This window comes from Protopterus annectens, chromosome 14.part0, assembly GCF_019279795.1.
Source record: "Protopterus annectens isolate FY-2018-M chromosome 14.part0, PAN1.0, whole genome shotgun sequence".
NCBI classification, from domain to species: Eukaryota; Metazoa; Chordata; order Ceratodontiformes; family Protopteridae; genus Protopterus; species Protopterus annectens.
The window spans coordinates 364,760,505-364,784,569 of NC_056748.1; the positions used below are offsets into that span (position 1 = coordinate 364,760,505).

At 42.5% G+C, this 24,065-nt stretch overlaps 1 protein-coding gene across 3 annotated transcripts in view; it reads right to left on the reverse strand.

Moving 5' to 3' along the window:
* Nucleotides 1-24,065, reverse strand: part of FAM149B1 (family with sequence similarity 149 member B1) — a 1,523,608-nt gene that overhangs the window by 493,720 nt on the left and 1,005,823 nt on the right. For all 3 annotated transcript variants that reach the window (XM_044056091.1, XM_044056089.1, XR_006362759.1), the window contains exon 9: nucleotides 17,538-17,759. In XM_044056091.1, the coding sequence (XP_043912026.1) occupies nucleotides 17,538-17,759 (222 nt within the window). The remainder of the gene's footprint in view (nucleotides 1-17,537; nucleotides 17,760-24,065) is intronic.

Below are 24,065 nucleotides of genomic sequence, written 5' to 3' on the forward strand. Positions count from 1 at the left end.
CAGGGTGTGAAAGTGGAACCTGTAGCCTTTAGATACGATATTTAAGACCCATTTGTCCTTGGTGATCATGTGCCAATTTTGTGAAAAAAGTGCTAGTTTTCCCCCCAAAGGAGCTGCCAGAAGATAACTGCTTGGTGCTGGCAGGGGGAAGTCATTGAGACTGTTTCCTGTATGGCTGTGATTTTTCCTCTCCACTTTTGGAGGTAGAAGCACCCCGTTGTTTAGGCCTGTATGGGCCTTGGGACTGTGATCTGCCTCTGGGGTGTCTGTATCTGCCTCTTTGTGGCCTGTCTGACACTGGAAAGGACCAATTCTTTGTAGACCAGTTCCTGCTAAATCTGAGAGGCTGTACCTGTAAGAAATCCTTCACTGTTTGCATAGATTTAGCTTTGTCCTTCATTTTCTTCAACACCTCTTCTGCTTTAACACCAAACAAGGTATCATGTTGTAATGGAGCATCTAATAGTTTTGCTTTAACATGATCGGGCAGATTCTGTTCTTTTAACCAAGCATGCCTCCTAATGACAGAACCTGTAACTGCGGCCCTGCAGGAGGCCTCTAGAGAATCAAAACCACATTGCAAAGTATGCTTTCCCACCTGTTCAGCTGCATGCAATAAATCCCGCATTTCTTTGTTTTCTGCACATTCTGAATTTGCCAACATTTCCTGTTTAAGCAGTGACATAAGATATTGCTGATATTTAAGCATATGAAACTGATAATTTAAAGCTCTTACAGCCAAGGTAGCAGAAGTATAAATCTTTTTCCCCCATCTGTCCAGGGCCCTTGAATCCCTATCAGAGGGGATATGTTTTTTTGCAGTGGAAGCCTTGACCCCCTTGGGACCCTGAGAAATAGTTTCTGGGTCAGCAGCAAGGTTTTTGTAAATAAATCTATGTGAATCAGGAACCCTGTAGTATCGGTCTGGCTTAACAGGAGCTGGTGGTAAAGAGTCAGGAGACAGACCGGACTCTGAAAATACATCATATAGAAAGTCTAAAACAGGAGGAATAGCAAGGGACCTGTGTTGAGGTAATAAAAGGAAGTCTCTGAACCTTTTCTTGGATTCTTAGTAATCTTGGCCCTCCCAGTGGAAATGCTCCCTCATAGTATGCAGGGTCTCCCCAAAAGAATAATCCTCAGGAGGAGAGGCTGAAGGGATAGATTCTTCAGCATCAGAATCCTCATAGGGAGGAAGGGAATATTCCTGTTCAGAAGAGGAATCAGAGGAAATGGAAATCTGATCTGAAGATTCATATTCTATCTCTTGCCTAGGCCTCTTATCAGGAGGGGGATGGGAAACCCTGATCAAAGTAATTAGGTCTTCAGCCATTTTAAGCATCTGTTTTTTAGGCATGGAGGCCTGTCCAGGAGAATGCTGTACTTGTTTCTTTGTCTTTAGAGCTGCTTTAGTCTTTGCCTTTGAAGCTGAAGTTGGTTTTACATATAACTGTGTAGGTCTGAAAACACCTTCAGAAGCCGATACCTGCTCAGCGGCTCCGGACCCATCTGAGGGAATAGTTTCCAAGTGTCCAATACCTTGAGTTTCCAGCGGCCTAGTCGGCTCCACATGGGAGTCAGAAGCGGCCTGTGGCTCTGAGGTAGCGGGCGTCAGGGGCTGCGAAAGCACCTCACTGAGAACCGGCAAACTGGCGACAGGCCTAACAGAAGCCTCGTCGTTGGTTTTGGACCTCGGATGCCTGTCCTTTTCTTTTTCTTTGCGCTTTTTATAAACTCCGGTAGTCAGCTGTTCTGACGGCATTATATAATTGAATCTTCTGCCAAAGTAATGAAATGCAAAATCATACCGATGCTCAACAGTGCGTTGGTTAAATCTAGCACAAAATCGACAACTAGCAACGTCGTGGTCAGAGCCTAGGCAAGGAATACAGTAAGAATGAAAATCCTTATGAGGTATTTGCTTCCCACAAGAAATACAATGATTAACTTTTTCTGACATCGGTCTGGAGCAAGAAAAAAGTTTCCCCAATGGTACTTAGCTTTAATGAAGACTTCGGATCTGAAATTCGAATTTGAAAATCTCAGGAGTCGGCCGACAGGCACTTGCGAACTGCTTTTGCTTCGGGCACCACGCAGCAAGAAAGACTGAAGAAAATGGCGTCGGCTGCATCTTTTATACCCATGGTGCACTGACATCAGGGAAGTGGCGACAGCAACCGACGCCGGACCTAGACTTTGGAACTCAGGCTGACTGTGGGTAGCCTGCCAGCAGGATAACTCAATTGTAATGACTGCAACAGTGAAACACGATGAACATCTAGTGGCTTCCACTGTTACTGGCGGACTCTGTTGGAATGGTTTAGGCTGCCCACCACGGGTTCCCTTATATCCATGTACAGCACTGGGTATTCCCTTCTTGTACAGTGATAACCTGCTTGCTAAGTAGAGATCCCCCTTTTTAACCAGCTCATCTGCAGAGTTGCACTCCTGGTCTGCCAACCTGATTCTCATGTCCTCAGGCCAAGTGCTAATGGCTTGTTCTCTCAGCAAAAGGTCTGCTAGCCCTTTAAAAGTGGTGACCTGACACCCACTCACCCACCTATGAAAATAAGTGCTTAAATCAACAATATAATCACACACTTTCATCTGCCTTGTATCGATGCTCACGGAACTTTTTTCTGTAAGCTTCCGGTGTTAACTTAAAACATTCAAGTAAACATTTATTTACTTTATGATAGCTTAAATAATCAATATCAAACAATTTAGTTACAGCTTTACCATGGAGTATGGGGGTCAGGAACCGTACCCAGAGCCCTTGGTCAACATTATACTGTTTACATACTCTTTCAAATATATGAATAAAATTATCAAACTTATCACCCTCTGTAAATTGTGGAAAAATTTACTGACCTTTAATGCTTCTAGGGTTCAGTTATTTCCTTCCCCACTACCTCCATGACCCTAGCGAAGAGCCAGCATTTTCCCCTCATGTTGATGCTGCTTCTCATTTTCTTCAGCCTCCAAATGCCGTAGTCTCTCATTCTCTTTGACCTCCAAACCATAGTCTCTCTTTTTCTTCAGCCTCCAAATGCCACAGACTCTCTGCTGATTCTAGTTCCAAATGTTTGGCCTCCAGTTCAAGTCTCTAACTCCAAACGAGGAAAAGGTGAACAGTCCTGTTTCTGAGGGTTGCAAATTCCCATCACCAGACTGGTTATCCTCATGGCTGCTGGTCTTTGATGTGACTAAGGCTGAAATAATTTCCTCTTTAGTCAAGTTGGCATGCACCAGTTCTTTGGCTTTGCACACCTTGCCCAACTAGCTCTTTGTCAGCTTGCCAAAATCCTCTGCTGACATCTTTGCCTACTTTCCCTGATTAAACTAAACTTACAATAAATAAATAAAATTGTTGTGAAATTAAACTCTGAGTGTTTACTTTGTGGCTGCTGAGAATACACACACCTTCAGTGACAACTGCCTACAGGCTACAGAAATTCAATTAATATACACAACACTGCTCACCAATATGTGACGTCCCCACTCTGGGCCACTAATCAATGAGCCTGAACCCTTACCACTGGCACTGGAAATAGATGTTCACTTTGAACAAATCTGGATACACCCAGTATTTCCAGATGTAGATCTCTGCATCAATCACAATTTCCCTTAAGAGCACACAGGAACACACGCAGTCTGGGGTCTGAATTTCTCTGTCTCCCGAATAAGACTCCCCACTGGCACAGCTACAGAGTTGAGACCTCAACTGAGTGTCCAAGCCAAGTTCTCCAGCACCCTCTCTCTGAAACCAGTGCTTTGAGTCCCTGCTCCAAACAGCTGACACACACACCCTTTGAAATTTGATTTTCACACACCTGGGAATGTCTGGCATAGATTTACTAGCTATGCCCCCTTCTGCCCAGACTGCAAGGTAGTTACACCAACACCAGACACTTGAAAGCCAGCTATTTTAAGGCTCTTCCAAGAGTACCCAATTATACTGAGTGAAATTAATATTAATATAAATAGTAATCTGACCGACAGCAAGGCTTTCAGGAACGGTCAGAGCTGTCACCAAACATATTTAAGTACTCTCAGAGATTAAAATATTCTCTAAAGGACCAGCCACAATGAAAAGTTTAAATATACTTAATAATAAATAATAAAAGAACGTGAAAATACTAAACATCTACTTACAATAAACAACAGAGTTTCAATCACAGGAAATGTTAAAATAACACAGATGAACAGATTCACACAGATACAGAAAAACTGTACTTAACTAATCTCACTATAATTCCCTGATGACTTACTAGAGCAAGGCAAGATGAAATGGGTGAGAGATCCTTTAATGTCAGGTTCCAAAAACAGACTACAAAGAGACTTTATTCTCATCTAGTATTAAAAATTGTTTTTGTCCTAGATTGCAGAATGACATCACATACATCTGGTCATCTGACTTCTGGTTCCTATGCTTCCCCCCGTGGCTAGAAGCTGTCAGGATTTAACACATATGTGTCAATAATACATGAACACAGAGCCTTGCTAAGATCTGCTGCAGCTTCTGGAAATCATAAAACAATTTCAAACCTCCACCCTTCCAGAGTAGCAATTAGTTCGCCCCAATGACAATGCAGGAAGTATCCTAGTACAGACTTTTTGTCTCTGGCTGCATTGAGAACCGTAAGATACAATCTTTACTGCCTAAGCCAGGTAATTTAATTTCAAACTATTTTCAAAGTTTAAGATTAACCTCTTCTTTTCCAGGATCCTCTGTTAAAACATATACAGTTCAACAGTTACAGTAATACACGTACATTTCTTTTTCTGTCCAGCAGGGCACACTGTTGGTACATTGTTAACACAAGCAGCTTTACATTTTTCAGCATAAACATCTGTACAAATCTGTCTGATATATAAATGACATATAATTCTTTACAACATTCCAGCTGGCTGTGCTGACGTGTTATGCATCCACTGCTCTACTTCTCATGGTGTAGCTGGCAATACCTCACATCGTCACACTGGAAGAATTGGTGCAGGTTCTGGAAATTCCTTCTTTAATAGCTCAACGTATTTTTTTAGGGGCTAAGAAACCTCATTTGTCTCCCAACTAAAAGAACGTCCCACTCTAGATATAGTCTCAGAAAAAGTACCAACCTCCAACATTTGGAGTCAGAAACTGAGCTCTCCTGAGTCTGAATCAAAAATCTAAAGAGAAAGCCCTGTATCTTTCTCTACATTCTCCTGTCGAAATTTAGAATCTTGAATCTCTTCAGGACAGAAGGTATCTGTCTTTTGTTTACCAGAAACAAGTTTACAAGAAGGATCAATAACCTGAATTAAACCCTAAGCCATGCACAGTAAACTACTCCTGTCTAAGGAATGTTGAAGAGGAGTAGATATATGTTTAGCTTTCCTGTTTCTTTTTGACAGGAAAATGGGACTGATAGTGTTATTAATGGCAGCAGTAGCTTCCTCAGGGATAACCACAATATAGGTTCATAGGTATGTACTAGGCTAATGGCCCTGGGGCCTTTACACCCCTAGCCATGGGATTACCCTGGCATAGTGCCATCTGACCTTAGTTTCCAGTGCCTCTGTTGAGTAGAGCCACTGGAGTTATCCCTGGGGTGAATTTTCTGTTTCCCATCCACTCATCAAGATTTCTCTTGAAGAGGATCAGCGAGGTGCTCTGCATAACATGTATGGGAAGTCTATTCCATAGCATGGGCAGTCTCTGGGTTATCAACCTATCCCTCCAGCATTTTCTGTTAATTGTGGTAATGAGGTTAAGGTCTCTGAAGTGTGTGGTGCAGAGGGATTGGGATTTCTTTAGATGTAGCATTTCTAACAGAGCTGGGTCAGACATGGCTTTGTAAGTCAAGCAGAGATCACCTCTAAGTAGGCAATATGAGACAGAGAATAGTTGGAATTTTTTGAGCCTGTCCATATAGTACAAGTGTTTAAGGCCTAGGATCCTCTTTGTGAGGTACTTTTGTGGCCTCTCCAGTTGTTGCAGGTGTCTAATGAGGTACATGCCAAATGGAGCATTGTACTCGATGACTGGCCTAATGAGGGAAGAGTAGACGGAGACAATGACCTCCTTCTTCCTGGATGCAAAACCCTTAGTAATGAGATGTGCCACATAGGACTTTCTGACCACAGTGGCAATTTGGTGATCAAAAGAGAGGTTTCTGAAACCTGTGATCCCAGATCTCTTATAACGCCTTCTGTGTTCAGTGGACTACCATCAATGTGGTAATTCATGACAACAGGGTTTTTCCCAAAGGGGATGATGACACATTTTTTGTCATTGAGCTTAAGGCCATGGTTCTGACACCAGTCGTTGGTCTCAGTGAGGCCATTCTGTATGATGTCAACATCACTAGGGGAGTTAATAATAGCTCCCAACTTGCAATCATCTGCGAACTTTGTCAGTCAGAGTACCTTCGTGTTGGTCTGGACTTCAAAGTAGTAGATACCAAACAGGAGAGGACCCAGGACCGAACCCTGTGGGACTCCACTCGTGACTAGTCGGCAGTCTGACTTGGAGTCAGCTACTTTCACACTGTGGGTTCTATCTGTGAGTCAGTTTGCAACCCACCTAGTGACATGGGGGTTAATGCCTAGCTTAGTGAGTTTTTCTATGATTCCTGAGTGGGGAATGGTATCAAAAGCCTTGGCCAGATCAAGGTAGGCTGTATGAACCACCTTGCCTTCATCCACAGCTCTGGTGACTGACTCAAACAAGTTGACCAAGTTGAGCTGGCATGATCTACCCTTCACAAAACCAAACTGTGTGGGATCCAGAGTTTGGAGATTCCCTATATCCTTGTTTATTAGGTCCATGATGATGCATTCCATAGTTTTGCATATCAGGCTTGTCAAGCTAATGGAGCGATAGTTCCCAGGGTCTGTAGTCACTCCTCTTTGTGGAGAGGGTTGACTGTAGCAGTGTGCCATTCGGTAGGGACAAAACCTGAAGTGAGGCTGTGACTGAACAGGGCACACAGGTGAGGTCCAATAACCCAGAAGAAAGCACAAAAAACTATGAAGACAAAGGAAGATCACCAGTTTGGTCCTAGTCCACACCACCACAAAAATAGAATTGGGAACCAGTGTTCCTGGATCGTCTCCTCTATACGTTCTTCAGTAAAAAACCAGCACGAAAACGTTGTACACTGGAACAAAACTTCTTTAATGAACACAAGATAAAACAAAGCGCTTTCACCTGAGAATCCCAGGCTTTTTCAAGGTACATAAGCTGTGTGGCCATGCAGTTAATATAACACACAAAATTGGCCAAATCAATCAATTAAGACCATTGAAATTGATCAATTAAGAACACCTTGTGTCCTAACTTAGGCATACAAAATACTTAAAGTGCCACGGTACTTTCAAAAGATATCAGCATTAAAAAATTAAACCTTAAAAACATTAAATCTAATAAAGTACTAGTTTAAAAAATATATATATATATATATATATGCTAATAAACATAATTTTGCATAAATATATAAAAGTTTTAGTTCTTAAATATAAAAGATATATATATACCATAGAAAATGTATGATGCAAACTAAATGCAACAATAAACAATACCGTAAATATATTGGCATTACCTCAGCTGAGGTATACAGTATTGCAGTTGTAATAAAGAATGTCAACACTGTTTATAAACTAACCTAGGAAATTCATGGACCAGATTCTAAAAAAATAATTATAGTCTGTTTCTCCTCATTTTGAGTAAGCTCCTTAAACTAATAGCATCGTTCATACCTGGAGATCTAGTTGCGTCCAGGGTAAGTTGCCATGTTAATTCCCTACTTTCTAAAAAGGTTTCCCAGGAAAAACAGGAGAGGACCCAGGACCGAACCCTGTGGGACTCCACTCGTGACTAGTCGGCAGTCTGACTTGGAGTCAGCTACTTTCACACTGTGGGTTCTATCTGTGAGTCAGTTTGCAACCCACCTAGTGACATGGGGGTTAATGCCTAGCTTAGTGAGTTTTTCTATGATTCCTGAGTGGGGAATGGTATCAAAAGCCTTGGCCAGATCAAGGTAGGCTGTATGAACCACCTTGCCTTCATCCACAGCTCTGGTGACTGACTCAAACAAGTTGGCCAAGTTCAGCTGGCATGATCTACCCTTCACAAAACCAAACTGTGTGGGATCCAGAGTTTGGAGATTCCCTATATCCTTGTTTATTAGGTCCATGATGATGCATTCCATAGTTTTGCATATCAGGCTTGTCAAGCTAATGGAGCGATAGTTCCCAGGGTCTGTAGTCACTCCTCTTTGTGGAGAGGGATGACTGTAGCAGTGTGCCATTCGGTAGGGACAAAGCCTGAAGTGAGGCTGTGACTGAACAGGGCACACAGGTGAGGTGCCAGTTCACTCTGTAGTTCATGTAGAACACAGCCAGGGATACTGACAGGTCCCATAGAAGTTGTATTCCTGGCCTTGGACAGTGCTGTTTTAACCTGTGCAGCAGTACTACTAGGTGCCTGGCAATCTACTGGTATTGTGATTGGTCCTTTGGGGGGGAGGGGTAAAGTTGGCACTGAATCTGTCGGTCAGTATACTGGCAAATCTGTTGGCTCAACAAAACAGGGAAGCCTTCCCCGTTCTCTCTCCTAGAAGTGACAAGACTATCTCTACTTTGTCCACTAAGGGGACTACAACAGCTGCAGAGAACATGGCTACCTCCCTGACCACAGCAGCTATAAGTGCTACACCAGAGGGATCAAGGGAAAAAGATAAGAGGTCTGAAGTACAACTAATAGCCACAGAAGAGTTGAGTCACCCAACTGTAGCTGAGGCAAATTGCTAGCCTGCTGTAATGGCAAAGGCTGTTTGCTTAACTTTTTCTTTTTGTGGCTAGAAGAAGGACCAACCATGGGACTGACAAATTGTTCCATGCTCAAGCTAAAAATGATGCCTCTTTACCAGGAAAAACAAACACCAAATGTTGGCAAAAACAAAAAGTTTTTAATCTAAAGGACACTTTTTTCACAGTCAAACACAGCAAAAAGTACTTTAAAACACTTTGTCAGTCCCACAAATTAAACTGAACAAAATGTCTTCACTGAAAAAAATGGTTTCAGTTGCTTCAAACAACTTTTAAACTTACAGGCAAAACAGAGATCCTGTTTAAAAAGTGCAGAACAGTCTCATGATAGTCCATTAAAACACAAACTCATAGCTTTTAAATAACTTTCCAGAGGAAAGTAAACAATAATAAATAAAATGATTAAATGGAAATTTTATCCCTCCAAAGGAAGAGCACAAGCCAACTGTCAATCTTTTAAAGCCTCAGAGAAGTGTACTCTTTGATGGCAGCAAAGCTCTGGAGGGCTTAGTGCTCAAACTTGTCTTTTAGTCTGCCTGATAGCTTGGGTATATGGAAGGTGCCCTGAGGCTTTGGAAGCTGGCTGTCTTTTATACCCTTGGCAGGCTATAAACCATATAGCAAAGGCTACCGCAGCAGTGACCAACATGATAAACAGAAATTTCTGGCTACATCTCCGGATCTAGCTTTTATCTATATCCAGTATTTCTGAATGATGACAGTATTATTTTCCAAGATTTTACTTCTAGGAAGACCCACGCTGCCATGATATGGGTGGATATCTATAGCAAGAGCAACGAACTGCCTAACTTTCTATGTGCTCTTCGTCAAGTGATGTCAGCTAATACTGGTGTTAAAACCATTCCATGCTTTATATATATATATATATATATATATATATATATACAACACAGGGTCACTGATACTTAGATCTTCACTATCAGCTCTGACATAATGCAGTCTCTATCACCTTGCCAACCCAACACAAGTGAATACTGAAAAGTCAAGTACAGTTGTGTACACTTACCATAAATGTAGATGTTCGAGTGTATTCACTGTTGGAGTCATTACATTTGGGTAATCTGCTGGCAGGTTGCCCTCAGTCGGCCTGAATTCCAAAGTCTTGGGTCCTGCGTCAGTTGCTGTCTCCTCTTCTATTACGTTAGTTCGTCAGGAGTATAAAACATGCAGCCGATGCCATTTTCTTTAGTTTTTCTTGCCCCCGATGTCAGGTGCCCCCAAAACGGTAGCAAAAAAAAAAAAAAAAAAAAAAAATATATATATATATATATATATATATGTGTGTGTGTATATATATATATATATATACACACACACACACACACACACACACACACGCACACATGCATCAATATAAACTTTACCTTCATCTACAAGCAAATACACCACATAGGTTGTAGAATATACAGAAGGAAAGATAAACTCCAGAATGACAGGGGGATGGCGGGAGGGTAACCTGGACTGCAACAGTGAATACACTTGAACATCTACATTTATGGTAAGTGTACACAACTGTACTATGTTCTTCATGTTTCACTGTTGTAGTCATTACATTTGGGTAGAATCCCAAAGCTATGGTTGGGTGGCTGGAGCTAAACAGCATTAGGAGCGGCTATAAGGCCCTGCAGAACTGCCGTGGCACAGCCTGCTCTGGATTTAGAGTAAAGAAGCAAATGATAATGCTTTGTAAAGGTGTGAACAGAACTCCAAGTAGCAGCCTCTAGAATGTCTTTGGCTGGTACTCTGAAGTAGCTGCAGCTCTGGTGGAATGAGACCTAATGCCCTTGGGAACAGGTTTACCATGGTGTAAGTAGCAGAAACGGATGCAGTGGCTTATCCACTTTGAAATTGTCTGCTTTGAAATAGCCTTGCCCTCTGATTCTGCAGCATATGTCACTAGTAATTGCCCAGTTTTTCTTAGAGCTTTAGTCCTGCTTAAGTAGAATCTTAGTTGTCTGTGTACGTCCAAGGAATGCAGAATTCCCTCCCCCTTGTTCTGCGGATTTGGATAAAAGGTTGGCAGATGAACAGCTTGGTTCAGAGCCACACTGGAAACCACCTTAGGCATAAAAGTAGGATTTGTCCACAGAGAAACCCTGTCTGGGTAAAAAATGATAAAAGGCTCTATAGCTATAGATAAGGGAAAGGAGATACACACGGCTTACCTTGACCTTGCTAAAGCATTTGACACCATTTCCCATTCAGGTATTATTGATAAACTAACCAACCTGGGCATAAACCCATACGTCACAAGATGGATCGCAAACTGGCTCTCAGACAGATCCCACAAAGTAAGAGTAGCGGGATCTATGTCCGAATCCAGACCAGTAACGAGCGGTGTGCCTCAGGGCTCTGTCCTGGGGCCACTCCTGTTTGGCATATACTTCTCAGAAGTACAGGCAAGCACTGAAGGGCTGTGGCTGACCAAGTTTGCGGACGACTGCAAACTGGGTGCTATAATAGAGTCTCCGGCCGACATGGATATCCTCCAGAAGGGCCTTAATGAGACTGATGCATGGTGTCAAAGCCATGGTCTCAAGCTAAATGCTAAAAAATGCGTAGTAATCCCCTTTGGAAAAAACAGAGTACCCGTGAACTGCCACATAGGAGGTAACCCCCTGAAATCTGAAGAAGTAATAAGGGATCTAGGGACCCAAGTAGATAAGTCAGCTTTCCTTTGATAACCATGTTGCCAAGGTGGTTAGAAAATCCTTCTATGTGACCCATCTGATCATGAAAGGGTTTGCATCAAGATCTAAGGATGTAGTGGTGCCCCTCTACTCTTCCCTCATCAGACCCATTATTGAGTACAATGCACCAATTGGAATGTACCTGGCTAGGCATCTCCAGCAACTGGAGAGACCACAGAGGTACCTCACTAAGAGGATCACTGGCCTCAAACAGTTGCCCTATGCAGCACGATTGAAAAAAACGAAGACTTTTCTCTGTTGCATACCACCTTCTCAGACGCAATCTCTAACATACAGAGCCATGTCCAACCCAGAACTGTTGAACATGCACCATCTTAGCAAAACCAAATCTACTCGAACTACATGCTCTAGGGATATAAACCTCAGCACAACAATGAACAGAACATGCTGGAGGGATAGATTCCCTTTGCAAAGACTTCCCTTGCTATGGAACAAAGTCCTGATCTACATAAGACAGAGCCCCTCACTATCACTCTTCAAGAGGAACCTTGACGAGTGGATGGGTAACAAAGTTCACACCAGGGATCATACCAACAGCTCTACTAGATAGGGGCCAAGGGTACTAGCTGCTAGATCAAGGGCCTAGGGAACTAAGCAAAGGGGCGGTGAATACCGCACAACGTGGCTGGGCTAATATATGCCTTCGGGCAGATAGCCCAGTACCTACCTATGAACCTATAGCCATTAGGGCCTGTAGCTCTGAAACTCTTCTTGCTGAAGTAATTGCTAGTATCAGAGCTGTTTTCCATGATAAGAACTTTATATCAGCGGTAGCAGCTGGTTCAAATGGAGGCAGGGTAAGCTTTTCCAACACATAATTGAGGTCCCATGCAGGCAATGGTGATCTTCTAGGAGGCCTTACATTTTTGGTTCCTCTAAGATACTGCTTTAGTAAGGGATGAGAAAAGATTGGTGGCTCTGTATTGTAATGAGCCGAGATGGCAGAGGCATGGATTTTAATTGATGAGAAAGATAGACCTTTGTCAAGCATCTCAGTTAAGTATTGCAATATCTGAGGAATATTGGGTTCTGCTGTATTAGTTCCTTGTGCTCGATTCCAAACACAGAATCTCTTCCATTTGTCAGCATAAGATTTTCTAGTACTAGGCCTTCTGGCTTCCAAAATTACGTCCATCACAGCTTTACTGAGAGGTGTTGTTTGTATGACTACATGATCAGCCATGCTGCCAGGTTCAGAGTCTATAGTTGATTGTGCAGGATCAGATTGTTTTGCTGGGATAGTAATTGTAGTCTTTGAAGCAAGGTCTATGCTGGGTATTGAGACAAGTTCCTTAGGATTGGGTACCAGTATTAGCAGGGCCAGTCCGGGGCAATTAGTATCATCTTTGGTTTCTCTTGTCTGACTTTTAGGAGGACCTTGGGGAGAAGAGGCAGAGGAGGAAAGGTGTAAACTGATAGGTTTTTCCAACTGAAGGATAGGGTGTCCACTTTCCATGCTTATCTGTGATAAGTCCTTGTGCAAAATCTTTTCAATTGATAATTTTGAGGAGAGGCAAATAGATCTATGTCTGGGCTCCCCCATTTCTCTGTTATCATGCTGAAGACTTGTGGATTTAGTTTCCACTCATGAGGGTCCATAAGGTTTCTGCTTAAATCGTCTGCCAGAGTGTTTTGTTTTCCTGGCAGGAATTGAGCTTGAAGATATATTTGGTAGGTCAAAGCTGTGTTCCATAGTGCCATGGCTAATCTGCAGAGGGGGTATGAGTGTGTGCCCCATTGCTTGTTTATATACTACATGACTGTGGTGTTGTCCGTCTTTATCAGTAGTTGTCCTGGATGAAGTAAGTCCTTGAAGGCTGTTGGGGCATTTTGAACAGCTAGCATCTCTTTCTGGTTGATATGCAGAGGCATTTGTTTTGGTGACCATAAGCCCTAAATGCATCTTCCTGCCATGTGGTTCCCCCCAGGCATAATCTGATGTGTCTGTTGCCATGATTTGGCTGGTAGGGGGTAGAGTGAATGGCCGTCCCATGTTTTGGTGACATGCCTTTACCCACCATAGAAACTCTTGTTGCAGGCAGGGAATGAGAGGAATCATTGTTTCCAGACTGTGAGAATGTTGACTCCATAAACTTTTTAGGTACCATTGAAGTTTCCTCATATGCAGTCTTGCATATGGAATCAGTAGTATGCAGGATGCCATGAAGCCCAGAGTCTGCAGAATTTGTCTTGCAGAAGACTGGGTTTTTGTTGCCATCAGTTTGAAGTAAGTAGTCAGTTGCCTTTGCTTGTCTGGCGTGAGGTAAGCCATCTGGGCAGTTGTATTCAAGCTTGCACCCAGGAATGTTATCTTTTGAGAGGGTACCAGTTGTGATTTCTTTTCGCTTATTGTGTACCCAAGGCATGTTAGAAGCCTTTTCACAAACACCAGGTGTCGAAGAAGAGTGTCCTTGTTCTCTGCTTGAATGAGACAGTCGTCCAAGTAAGGATATATTTGCATACTTCTTTGTCTGCAAAATGCAATTACTGGTGCCAGGCACTTTGTAAAGACCCTGGGCGCAGTAGATAAGCCAAAGGGCAGTGCAGAGAATTGGTAATGCATTAAGCCAGCCTTGAATCTGAGGTATCTTCTGCACGATTGTCTTATTGGGACGTGCAGGTATGCCTCTTTTAGGTCTAAAGTCACCAGCCAATCATTCTTGCCCAGCATGGGCAGAAGCTGCTGCAAAGTCAGCATTTTGAATTTTGGAATGTCCAGGTATGTGTTCAAAATCGATAAATCCAGTATTGGCCACCAGGCCTTGTCCTTTCTGGGTACCAAGAACAGTAGAGTAAAAACCTTTTCCTTTTTCCTGTTCTGGTACTGCCTGAATGGCCCCCATATCTATGAGGGACATAACCTGTTTCTGTGTCTCTGCCCACTGATTTTTTGGCAGATCTGGCCAACCATTTGCCATTGGCAGAGTGTGGAAATGGAATCTGTATCCCTGTGTTACGATGTTTAGTACTCACTTGTCCTGGGTTATTAACTGCCAATTTTGAGCAAAAAGTGCTAATTTTCCCCCTACTGGTGCTACCAAAACATAAGTGCTTGGTGAAGGCAGAGGGAAGTCATTGGGATTGCTTTCTGTAGGTTTGCGCTTTATCTCCTCCAGATTTGGAGGTGGAAGCGCCCCATTGCTTTGACCTGTATGAATCTTGCGCCTGGTATCTGGAACCCTTAGGGCATCTGGATTTGCCCCTTTGAGCTCTGTCTGACACAAGAAAGGACCAATTTTTGGTAGGCCAGTGTCTACTGAATCTTGGTGGCTGCACTTGTAAGAAGTCTTTAACAGTTTGCATAGACTTAGCTTTGTCTTCCATTTTCTTTAAAACCTCTTCTGCCTTAATACCAAACAGAGAATCATGCTGTAGAAGTGCATCTAGCAACTTAGCTTTAACATGATCAGGTAAAATTTGTTCCTTTAACCAGGCATGTCTCCTAATCACAGATCCAATAACTGTGGCCCTGCAGGAGAGCCTCTAAGGAATGAAAACCGCATTGCAAAGTATGCTTTCCAACTTGTTTAGCTGCATGCAATAATTCCTGCAATTCTTTATTTTCTGCACACTCTGAAATCAACATCATTTTCTGCTTCAGCAATCCCATAACATGTTGTTGGTACTTAAGCATATGAAATTGACAGTTTAAGATCCTGATTGTCAAGATTGCAGATGTATAAACCTTTTTTCCCCATCTGTCCAGTGCCCTTGAATCTCTGTCAGAGGGGGTAGGATTTTTTGCTGTTGAGGCCTTAACTCCCTTTGGACCCTGTGAAATAGTTTCAGGATCAGCAGCAGGGTTTCCAAATAAAAATTTATGTGAGTCAGGGACCCTGTAATATCTGTCAGGCTTACTGGCAGCTGGATGTAAGGAGTCCGGGGACAAGCTTGACTCCGAAAACACATCATCCACAATGTCTAAAACGGGGAATGGCTAAAGGCATGTGCTGAGGGAGAAGAAGGAAATCCCTGAGCCTCTTTTTTGATTCTGAGTAGTCTTGATTCTCCCAGTGAAAATGCTCCCTCAAGGTATGCAAGGTTTCTCCAAATGAATAATCCTCAGCAGGAGAGATGCAGAAGGAATAGACTCCTCAGCATCAGAATCCTCATAGGGAGGTATAGATAATTCCTGATCAGAAGAAGAATCAGAAGAAATAGAAACCTGACCTGAAGATTCATAATCAGTGTCTTGCCTAGGCCTCTTATCAGGAGGGGGATGGGTACCCCTGATCAGGGTAATAAGGTCTTCAGCCATTTTGATAATCTGTTTTTAGGCATAGAGGTCTGTGCACGTGGCTCATGCGTCAGTTTTTTAGGTTTAGAAGTTGCTTTTGTCTTTGGTTTTGCAGCTGTCGTCAGTTTGATATACAAATGTTGAGGTCTGAGGACACCCCAGAAGCCGGTGCCTGCTCAGCGGCTCCGGACCCATCCGAGGGAGATACATCCATCGGTTCAATACTTTGAGTATCTTGCGGCATGCCAGACTCCACATGGGTGTCGGTAGAGGCCTGCGACTCGAAGGTAGCAGGTATCAGGGGCTGCAAAAGCACCTCACTGAGTACCGGCGACTGGCTTAGGAGAAGCTTCGTCGGTTTTGGATCTCGACTGCCTTTCTCTGTCCTTTTCTTTGCATTTTTTATGTACTCCGGTAGTCGGATTGCTATCCGACGACATCTCTGGATAGTTAAATCTATTTCCAAAATACTTTGATGCAAAAATATACCGACGCTTAATAGTGCGTTGGTTAAATCTAGAACAAAACCGACAGCCAAGCACTTTGTGATCAGGGCCTAGGCAAGGCATACAGTATAAATGGAAATCCTTATGAGGTATTTGCTTCCCACAAGTAATACAATTATTAACTTTTTCTGACATCGGTAAAAAGCAAGAAAAAAGTTTCCCCAACGGGGTACTTGGCTTTAGTGAAGACTTCAGTTCTGCAACTCAAATTCGAATATTTCAGTAGTCGACCGACCAAAACTTGCAAAATGCTTCTGCTTCAGGCACCGCATGGCAAGAAAGACTAAAGAAAATGGCGTCGGCTGCATGTTTTATACCCCTGATGACCTGACGTCATGGAAGAGGAGACAGCAACCGACGCAGGACCCAAGACTTTGGAATTCAGGCCGACTGAGGGCAACCTGCCAGCAGATTACCCAAATGTAATGACTGCAACAGTGAAACACGAAGAATATATGTACCTAAGAGTCCTAACTTGTAGGGCAAAACACCCACAATATCTCTCTTAAAGAACATTCTGTAATATATGGGATAAAGCTCCAGGATCAATTTCAAAAGATTCAGTCTAAGGAATCTGTATAATCAATAAGCTAGTACCAACCATATTTTGCAAAAATGTCCACACTTTTATGAATCCAAGGTATATCAGCATAAAAAGCTAATACATCAATAACAGCATGATAGTCAAAGGCAGTTAAGGTGCAGTGCTACAGTTCATATGTATGTCATGATTATGGTTCACAAGTGTGAAGGTTCTTTTACAGGCTGTACTAGAAGCATAAATATATACATTTTGTACTTAAATTTGCAGATTCTGAAACAAAGTTGAATATTTGACATAGCGGTGATCTATCTTTCCTGTTGAAGCCATCTGAGTGGCAAATTATCAGCATGCACTCTGACCTATTTCAGCTGTGTGTGTGTACTAGTCTGATTCAGCATATGCAATATTCACTGTTAAAAATGTGTAAACTGTTTACATTATAATGGTCTATGATACCACACTCAATACTATGTTTCTATCACTTGTGCATCTGCTTGGATAGTCCTTCTTGGGAACTCACATGAAAAGTGGCCATGGGTTCTTCAGAAAAATGTTTTGTGTTCCTTGAAATCAAGTTAAAGCCAGAAGACACTGTAGTTACTATTTACTAAGTTAAGCTATCACTTTAGAGGCCATGCCAGACGACCGTCTTAGTTTTCGTTAATATACAAATGAGCAGCAAAATGTGAACATTTAAAGTTACTTACAGTCTAGTTCCCCTGATAATTTCATCCATGGAGCCTGGTGTTCCAGAACGGGAGTTAGTAAGATGTAGAGGATACAGTGTGCGTGGCAGGTTACGCCTTCTGGCAGAATGGACAGTACGTGAAAGGGATGATGTGCTGTGCTCGTGAGTACGACTTGCTTGGGATCTGTTTGACTGGACAAGACTAGAACCTAGTCTCATAACAAGTATATCTTCTGAATTTCTAAAAGCAAAATTTCAGAATTTTAGATAATTCCTTGTGTTTTGGTTAAACACACACAATAAATAAATGTAGAAATTAATGTTTAGTGATTTGTTTTGGAAGTCACTACAAACTGCATCCTCAAAATTAAAAGTCAGCATATCCAGTGACTGTATCATTACAATACAATCATAAAGAAATAGTCAATGACTTATCACAACGGGCATCATGGTTATTCAAATAAAGTCACATTTGAACCAATGTAAATGTGTAATGGCGGTCTTGCACACAATGTGGCTTTGTTTCTCAGTAAAAATCTCAAAATGCCTATAAGTGCTACATCATATAACAGCTTAGTGTCCTTGTGTGATAATTTTAATTAAGGAACAGTTATGTTTTCAAAAGAATTCTGATAGAAAAGCTCACTTTAAGTACTCTGTTTGAAAAAATATATATACATATATTCACAATGAGTACACCGTAAAGCTGAGGAAACTCTTAGTATACTTCCGACTGAACAAGCTGTAAGTGAGTATATTTTAAGTTTTGTTTTGATCTCCCAATAGCATCACAAAACATAACCATTTGTGCTGCTCATTACAGCTTCATCATTTATCTTCTGGGTGGCATAGTGGCTTAGTAGTTACATGTCTGCTTCCCAGCACCAAGGTTTGGGATTCAACACAAACTCAAGTCTTCCCCATGTCTAGAGGGGTTTCCAGAAAGTCCTCCAGTCTCATCCTACTGCCCACAGACATGTAGGCTAAACTGGCTACTCTTCACTGTCTGTATAAGTTCTGTGTTTACCTCTGCACATAAAGCCTGTGTCAAGGCTAAAGAGGGTCTGAAACAGACCAGTGTGTGTGTGTGTGTGTGTGTGTGTGTGTGTGTGTGTGTGTGTGTGTATATATATATATATATATATATATATATATATATATATATATATATATATATACACACATGTACACATATATATGGATATATGGATCTATTTCTCTCAAGGAAACTAACCACTTAGCCACCAACAATTAAAACAGAAACATAAGCAAATTAAATCCACTGAGGTGGGGGGGGGGCCTTCACCCCCCCTCAACTAAACATACCGACACTCAGATCGCACTTCAATGGAGAAAAAGGCAAAGTTCACCATGGTGGCCAAGTAAAGAAGTTATGTACTTACCACAACGTTCCATGTGCGTTGTCCATCTCTGCCTTTATTCTCACACGTGGGCCGGATCCAATCCATGGGATCCATCTCGGCCTTTTACAAAAGCTAGAAGCCTTCAGCAAAGCTGGTGGGCATTCTACCTTACCCATAATGCAGTTCCCTAACTCCCTCAGATCTTGTTTGCCCATGATAAATAATATTAGAGGTAAAGCTACTCATAGCTTAAAAGGAAGGTGGTTTCTGAGGCTAAAGAGTTCAATGAAAGATGATTAGTATTACTCGGTCCCTCAGGAGCATAGGCAGGGGGGTATGGTGGGTGGGTTGTGAGAATAAAGGTGGAGATGGACATCACACATGGAATGTTATGGTAAGTAAATAACTTCTTTATGTAATGTTGTCAACCTCCCCTTTATTCTCACTTGTGGGACTGCGTCCTAAGCTACCTGATTCTTGGGTGGCTCATGGGAGAATATTCCACAGAACCATAGAACCAAAGGATGCTCTACTCCTGGAGGCCAAATCTACTTTATAATAAGTGCTAAAGGTTTGAGGGTTTGCCCATGTGGCTGCAGCAGAGATATTGCCCAGAGAAATCCTAGCTTAGAAAGCTGCAGAAGCAGCTATTGCCTTGGTAGAATGAGCTTTGACAGGTGCAGTGAGTTTAGTTTTTAGAATTATAGATAAAGGAAATGCATTCAGAAAGTCATTTGGATAAGGTAACCTTAGATACTGGTAGGCCTTTCCTAGTGTTAAAGTAAGAAACAAACAGCTGGTCTGATTGTCTGAATTCTGCAGTTCTATGTAGGTAAAAACGTAACTGTCTAGGAATGTCCAGTAGATGTAATGAGTATTCTCCTTTATTTTGAAAATTTGGAAAGAATACTGGTAACTCAATAGACTGACGGAGGTTACTGTCAGATACAACTCTGAGCAGAAAAGATGGGTTGGTTTGCAAAGAAACTCTGTCTTTATGAAATATCAGATATGGTGGCTTGGCAGATAAAGCTTGCAATTCTGAAACTCTCCTTGATGAGGTAATAGCTACGAAGAGGAATGTCTCACAAGAAAGATACTTCAAGTCACAGGTATCAGAACGTTCCAATGGAGGATAGATAATATTCGACATAACACAATTCAAACCCCAAGGTAGGGATGGGTCTTTGTATTGGGGTCTTAGCATTGTAATTCCCTTCAATAATGCTTTACAAAGTCTGTTTGACATGATTCCACATCCATTTTCTCCTATATGAAAGTCTAAATTGAGATCTGGAAGATCTGCCCCACTCAGAGTATCGTCTCCCTGGGGAGGTATAAATAAACTAGGAAAATACTCTGTCTTGGTGGCTCTGTCCTGACCAAAAAGGACAGTGGTCTAGGGTGTGCGCCTGTTGATCCACTTACAGTCCTGGAGGTAGAGGTCTGAGATGGCCTTGAACAAGCCATGGTCGTCAGTGAGCTGGATCTCAAACTCGGGTGGAGTCTTTAAAAAGACTGCGTACAGTATCCGGCAGGTCATTAAAAAAGATCTGGGACAGGCTAGGCTGTACTTATGCTGGGTCTCCAACTTAGGAGTCTTTAAAAAGACAGAGTACAGCCTCTGGTGTGAAAATAGCTTAGACCTAGACTCGCCCTTAGCCCAGGTAGCCGTGGTGACAAGAAAACCTGGCGTATTCTTGCTTAGTGTATCCGCCTATATCATTTAAGAGCAGGGTCTTTAAAAAGACCTAAACCAGTCCAATGCAGATAGCAGACAAAGTTGAGGAGGTGTCTAAGCTTAGACCAGAACCAGGCTCCTGTAGTGTCAGAGTTTATAGCCTGTCTATGTGGGGTCTTTAAAAAGACCATAAGTCCTATGTACCATGCCAAATTTGCGGCAAAGTAATGTAGATGGCCTTTATAAAGAATTATCAGCCTTTTGAGGACCTTGACAAGTCCTGTGTGCCACACCGCAGATGAGGTAAGGTAATGAAGATGGTCTTTAAAAAGACCGGCATTCAGCCTTTTGAGGAGCTTGAAATAATTACAGACATGTCAGTCTATGTAGAAAAGACTCTTTTACTGAATTGTCCAAAGCGATTTACAGAGTGAAAGAGCTGGTAATAAGCAGTGATATTTATACCAAAACAGGGTTTGTGTCAAGTATGCCCCAATTGGGTGGGTGTAACCTTTAATAGGGATTGGAGTGTACCGACAAGCACGATGGTGGGGGGGCCCATCCCTTGGATTCTTGCGTTCGTGATGGTTTTTATTTTTTTTATATATTTCTTAAAAAATAGTTAGAGCGTAGTTGTAAAAATCTCACCCTCCAGTTCATTAAAACCGTTGAGGGCAACATTTAAATTGAGTGACAAAACAGTTGTGCTGGTCATAGCTTTTTTAAGGGAAAAATCCAATTGTAGCTCTGGGGTTTAAAAAGCACTTTTCGTCCTAAGACTTCCTCAGGGGACAATTCAACTGGTGGTGCATAGTGGAGTAATTAAGTTAACTAAGTAGTAAACATAAGTAGTAAAAATAAAAATAGAACACGAAGACAAGCTAATTTCAGGAGTAGGGAATGTGAGCCAAGGTGGTGTGGACAAGATAAGTTTGTCAGGTGTGGGTGCTTTAGAAATGTTAGGTGTGGCTGTATTATGGAATGGCCAAGTAGGTCTGGGCGTGCTGGGGAATGCATGTGGGAAGCCATGGTAAGGAGAGGGGATGATAAGTGTGTGAGAACGAACTGGATCAAGGCAGCGGTGAAACCACAAATAAGAAAGCATGAGGAATGGGAATTGAAATAAAGCCAGTGAGCTAAAAAACATATATACATTGACATAATAAAAGAAACATGATGAACACAAATATAGGGAGGAAAAGCTGAGCGGTGCTTGTGGGTAAGGGGGAATGGGGGAAGGGAAGTGGAGGGTCCAGGAATAGGGATCTTATAAACGAATGTAAAAACAACAAAAATAGCCAGCAAAGAAGCCAAGAGGGTGAACGTTGAATGTATGTGAGGGTTGCAAGGGTCTGGGGAAGGTAACGAGATGAGAGGTAAAAGGAGAGGTATTGAGCCAAGTGGAGGGTCAAAGGGGAGAGAGAAAGGAGAACAATGGATAAGTGGAGATACAGAGGGGCTAAACGAGAGCGGGGTCCAAGTGTAAGCAGGCTAAAGCCAGAAACCTAAAGCTGGATAAAGTGTTTGTGCTAAGGTGTGGATGTAGGCTGGGGAAAACAGTAGTTGGGGATAACACAGAAGCACAGTAAGGAAGTAAAAGAAAAGCTGTGGGAGGTGAGCTGAATCAAAGAGAAACTGAAAAAAGAAACCAAACCGATACAGACTTGGAAGAATAGCACTTTCAAACCTATAAATACCCAAAGCGGCCTGAATAGGTGGACCGTGTATAAAGCAAAGGCAATCTGCTCATAAGGAAAGAGGTCTAGATTAATGATTAATGGGGAAGTCACGGCAGAAAACCTAATGTGAGTAAAACATCCAACAGTCTAATGCAAGGCAATCCCAGAGTCTAATGCATGGCAATACAATGAATAATTGGCAATCCATTTAAAGTCTAAAGAGCTAAATGAAAAAGGACCCTAACAGAAACAGTTTTCGGGTGGCCCAATAAAGGTGAGCCTGGTTCTGGTCTAAGCTTAGACCCCTCCACAACTTTGTCTGCTATTTGCATTGGACTGGTTTAGGTTTTTTTAAAGACTCTGCTCTTAAATTATATAGGCGGATACACTAAGCAAGTTGGAGCCTGGTTCTGGTCTAAGCTTAGACCTGTCCTCAGCTTTGTCTGCTATCCGCATTGGACTGGTTTAGGTCTTTTTAAAGATCCCACTCTTAAATGATATAGGCGGATGCACTAAGCAAGAATATGCCGGTTTTCTTGCCACCATGGATAACAGGGATAAGGGTGAGTCCAGGTCTAAGTTACAGGCACACCGGAGGCTATACTTGGTCTTTTTAAAGACCCCTAAGTCAGAGACCCGGCATAAGTACTGCCTAGCCACCCTGTCCCAGATCTTTTTAAAGACCCACTGGATACTGTACATGATCTTTTTAAAGATCCCACCCGAGTCTGAGGTCCAGCTCACGGATTACCAGGTCTCGTTCAAGGCCACCACAGACCTCGACCTCCAGGACTATAAGTGGATCAAGAGGCGCACACCCTAGACCACTGTCCTTTTTGGTCAGGACAGGGCCACCAAAACAAAGTATTTTCCTAGTTTATTTATACCTCCCCAGGGAGTCAATACTCTAAGTGGGGCAGATCTTGCAGATCTCAATTTTGATTACACTGTGACCTTTGGCCTCAGCCTCTGGAACACCCATGTGTAGCCCAAGTGATCCTTCACAATGGAAACCTTATGGTTCAACAACCTCCTGGCCATCCCGGAGATAACGCTAGAGGAAGCTCCACCGACACCTCCTCCAGGTAACAACACAGAACTCGCTACCAATGCCTTATTTAAACTGGAGAACCTTCTCAAGGACATGATCTGCCTAAAATGGGAAAGCTTCTACTTGAATACATGTATCGACAAGAATCTAATTCCCAAGGGTTCTCACCATCAACAAGCAACCCTTTTGCAGAAATGCTGACATTAGCTTTAAACAACAATGGGACCAGATCCTGAGAGAAACCAGCAATAAGCTCATCAACCTTCTCAGAGACCACAACCAAAAACAGAAAGAAAGGACCACCAACGACCTCCGAACCAAAGAGAACCTCTGCAACCAAACACCTGATCACTTGGAACATTTCAGGGACATCCAAGAGAAGATCAAAACTTTTGAGAAGAAGATACAAGATAGGAAGATTCATAAACTCAAGAGAGAGATGCCCAGTTCCCAACAGAATAGTAGAACAAACTATCTCCTCACTAAACCATCCAACGCCAATAGCCAGGAACAGTTTTTTTCCAAGGGACCTGGAAACACTAGAAACGGACCCGATGACCTCCACCTCCTCCCCTCGCATATCGACGGACAACTATGCAAGTAACAGCCACCCACAGAGTTGGACCGAATAGAAGAACTGCCCACAGGGGGCGCACTCACAACAGAGATGGAGACCACTGAGACTGGAATCACCAAAAACCCAACACCAATGGAGGGACAAAACCTGGCAAGGCAAACAGGACCTGAAACATCTGGGACAAATCCCAGAACC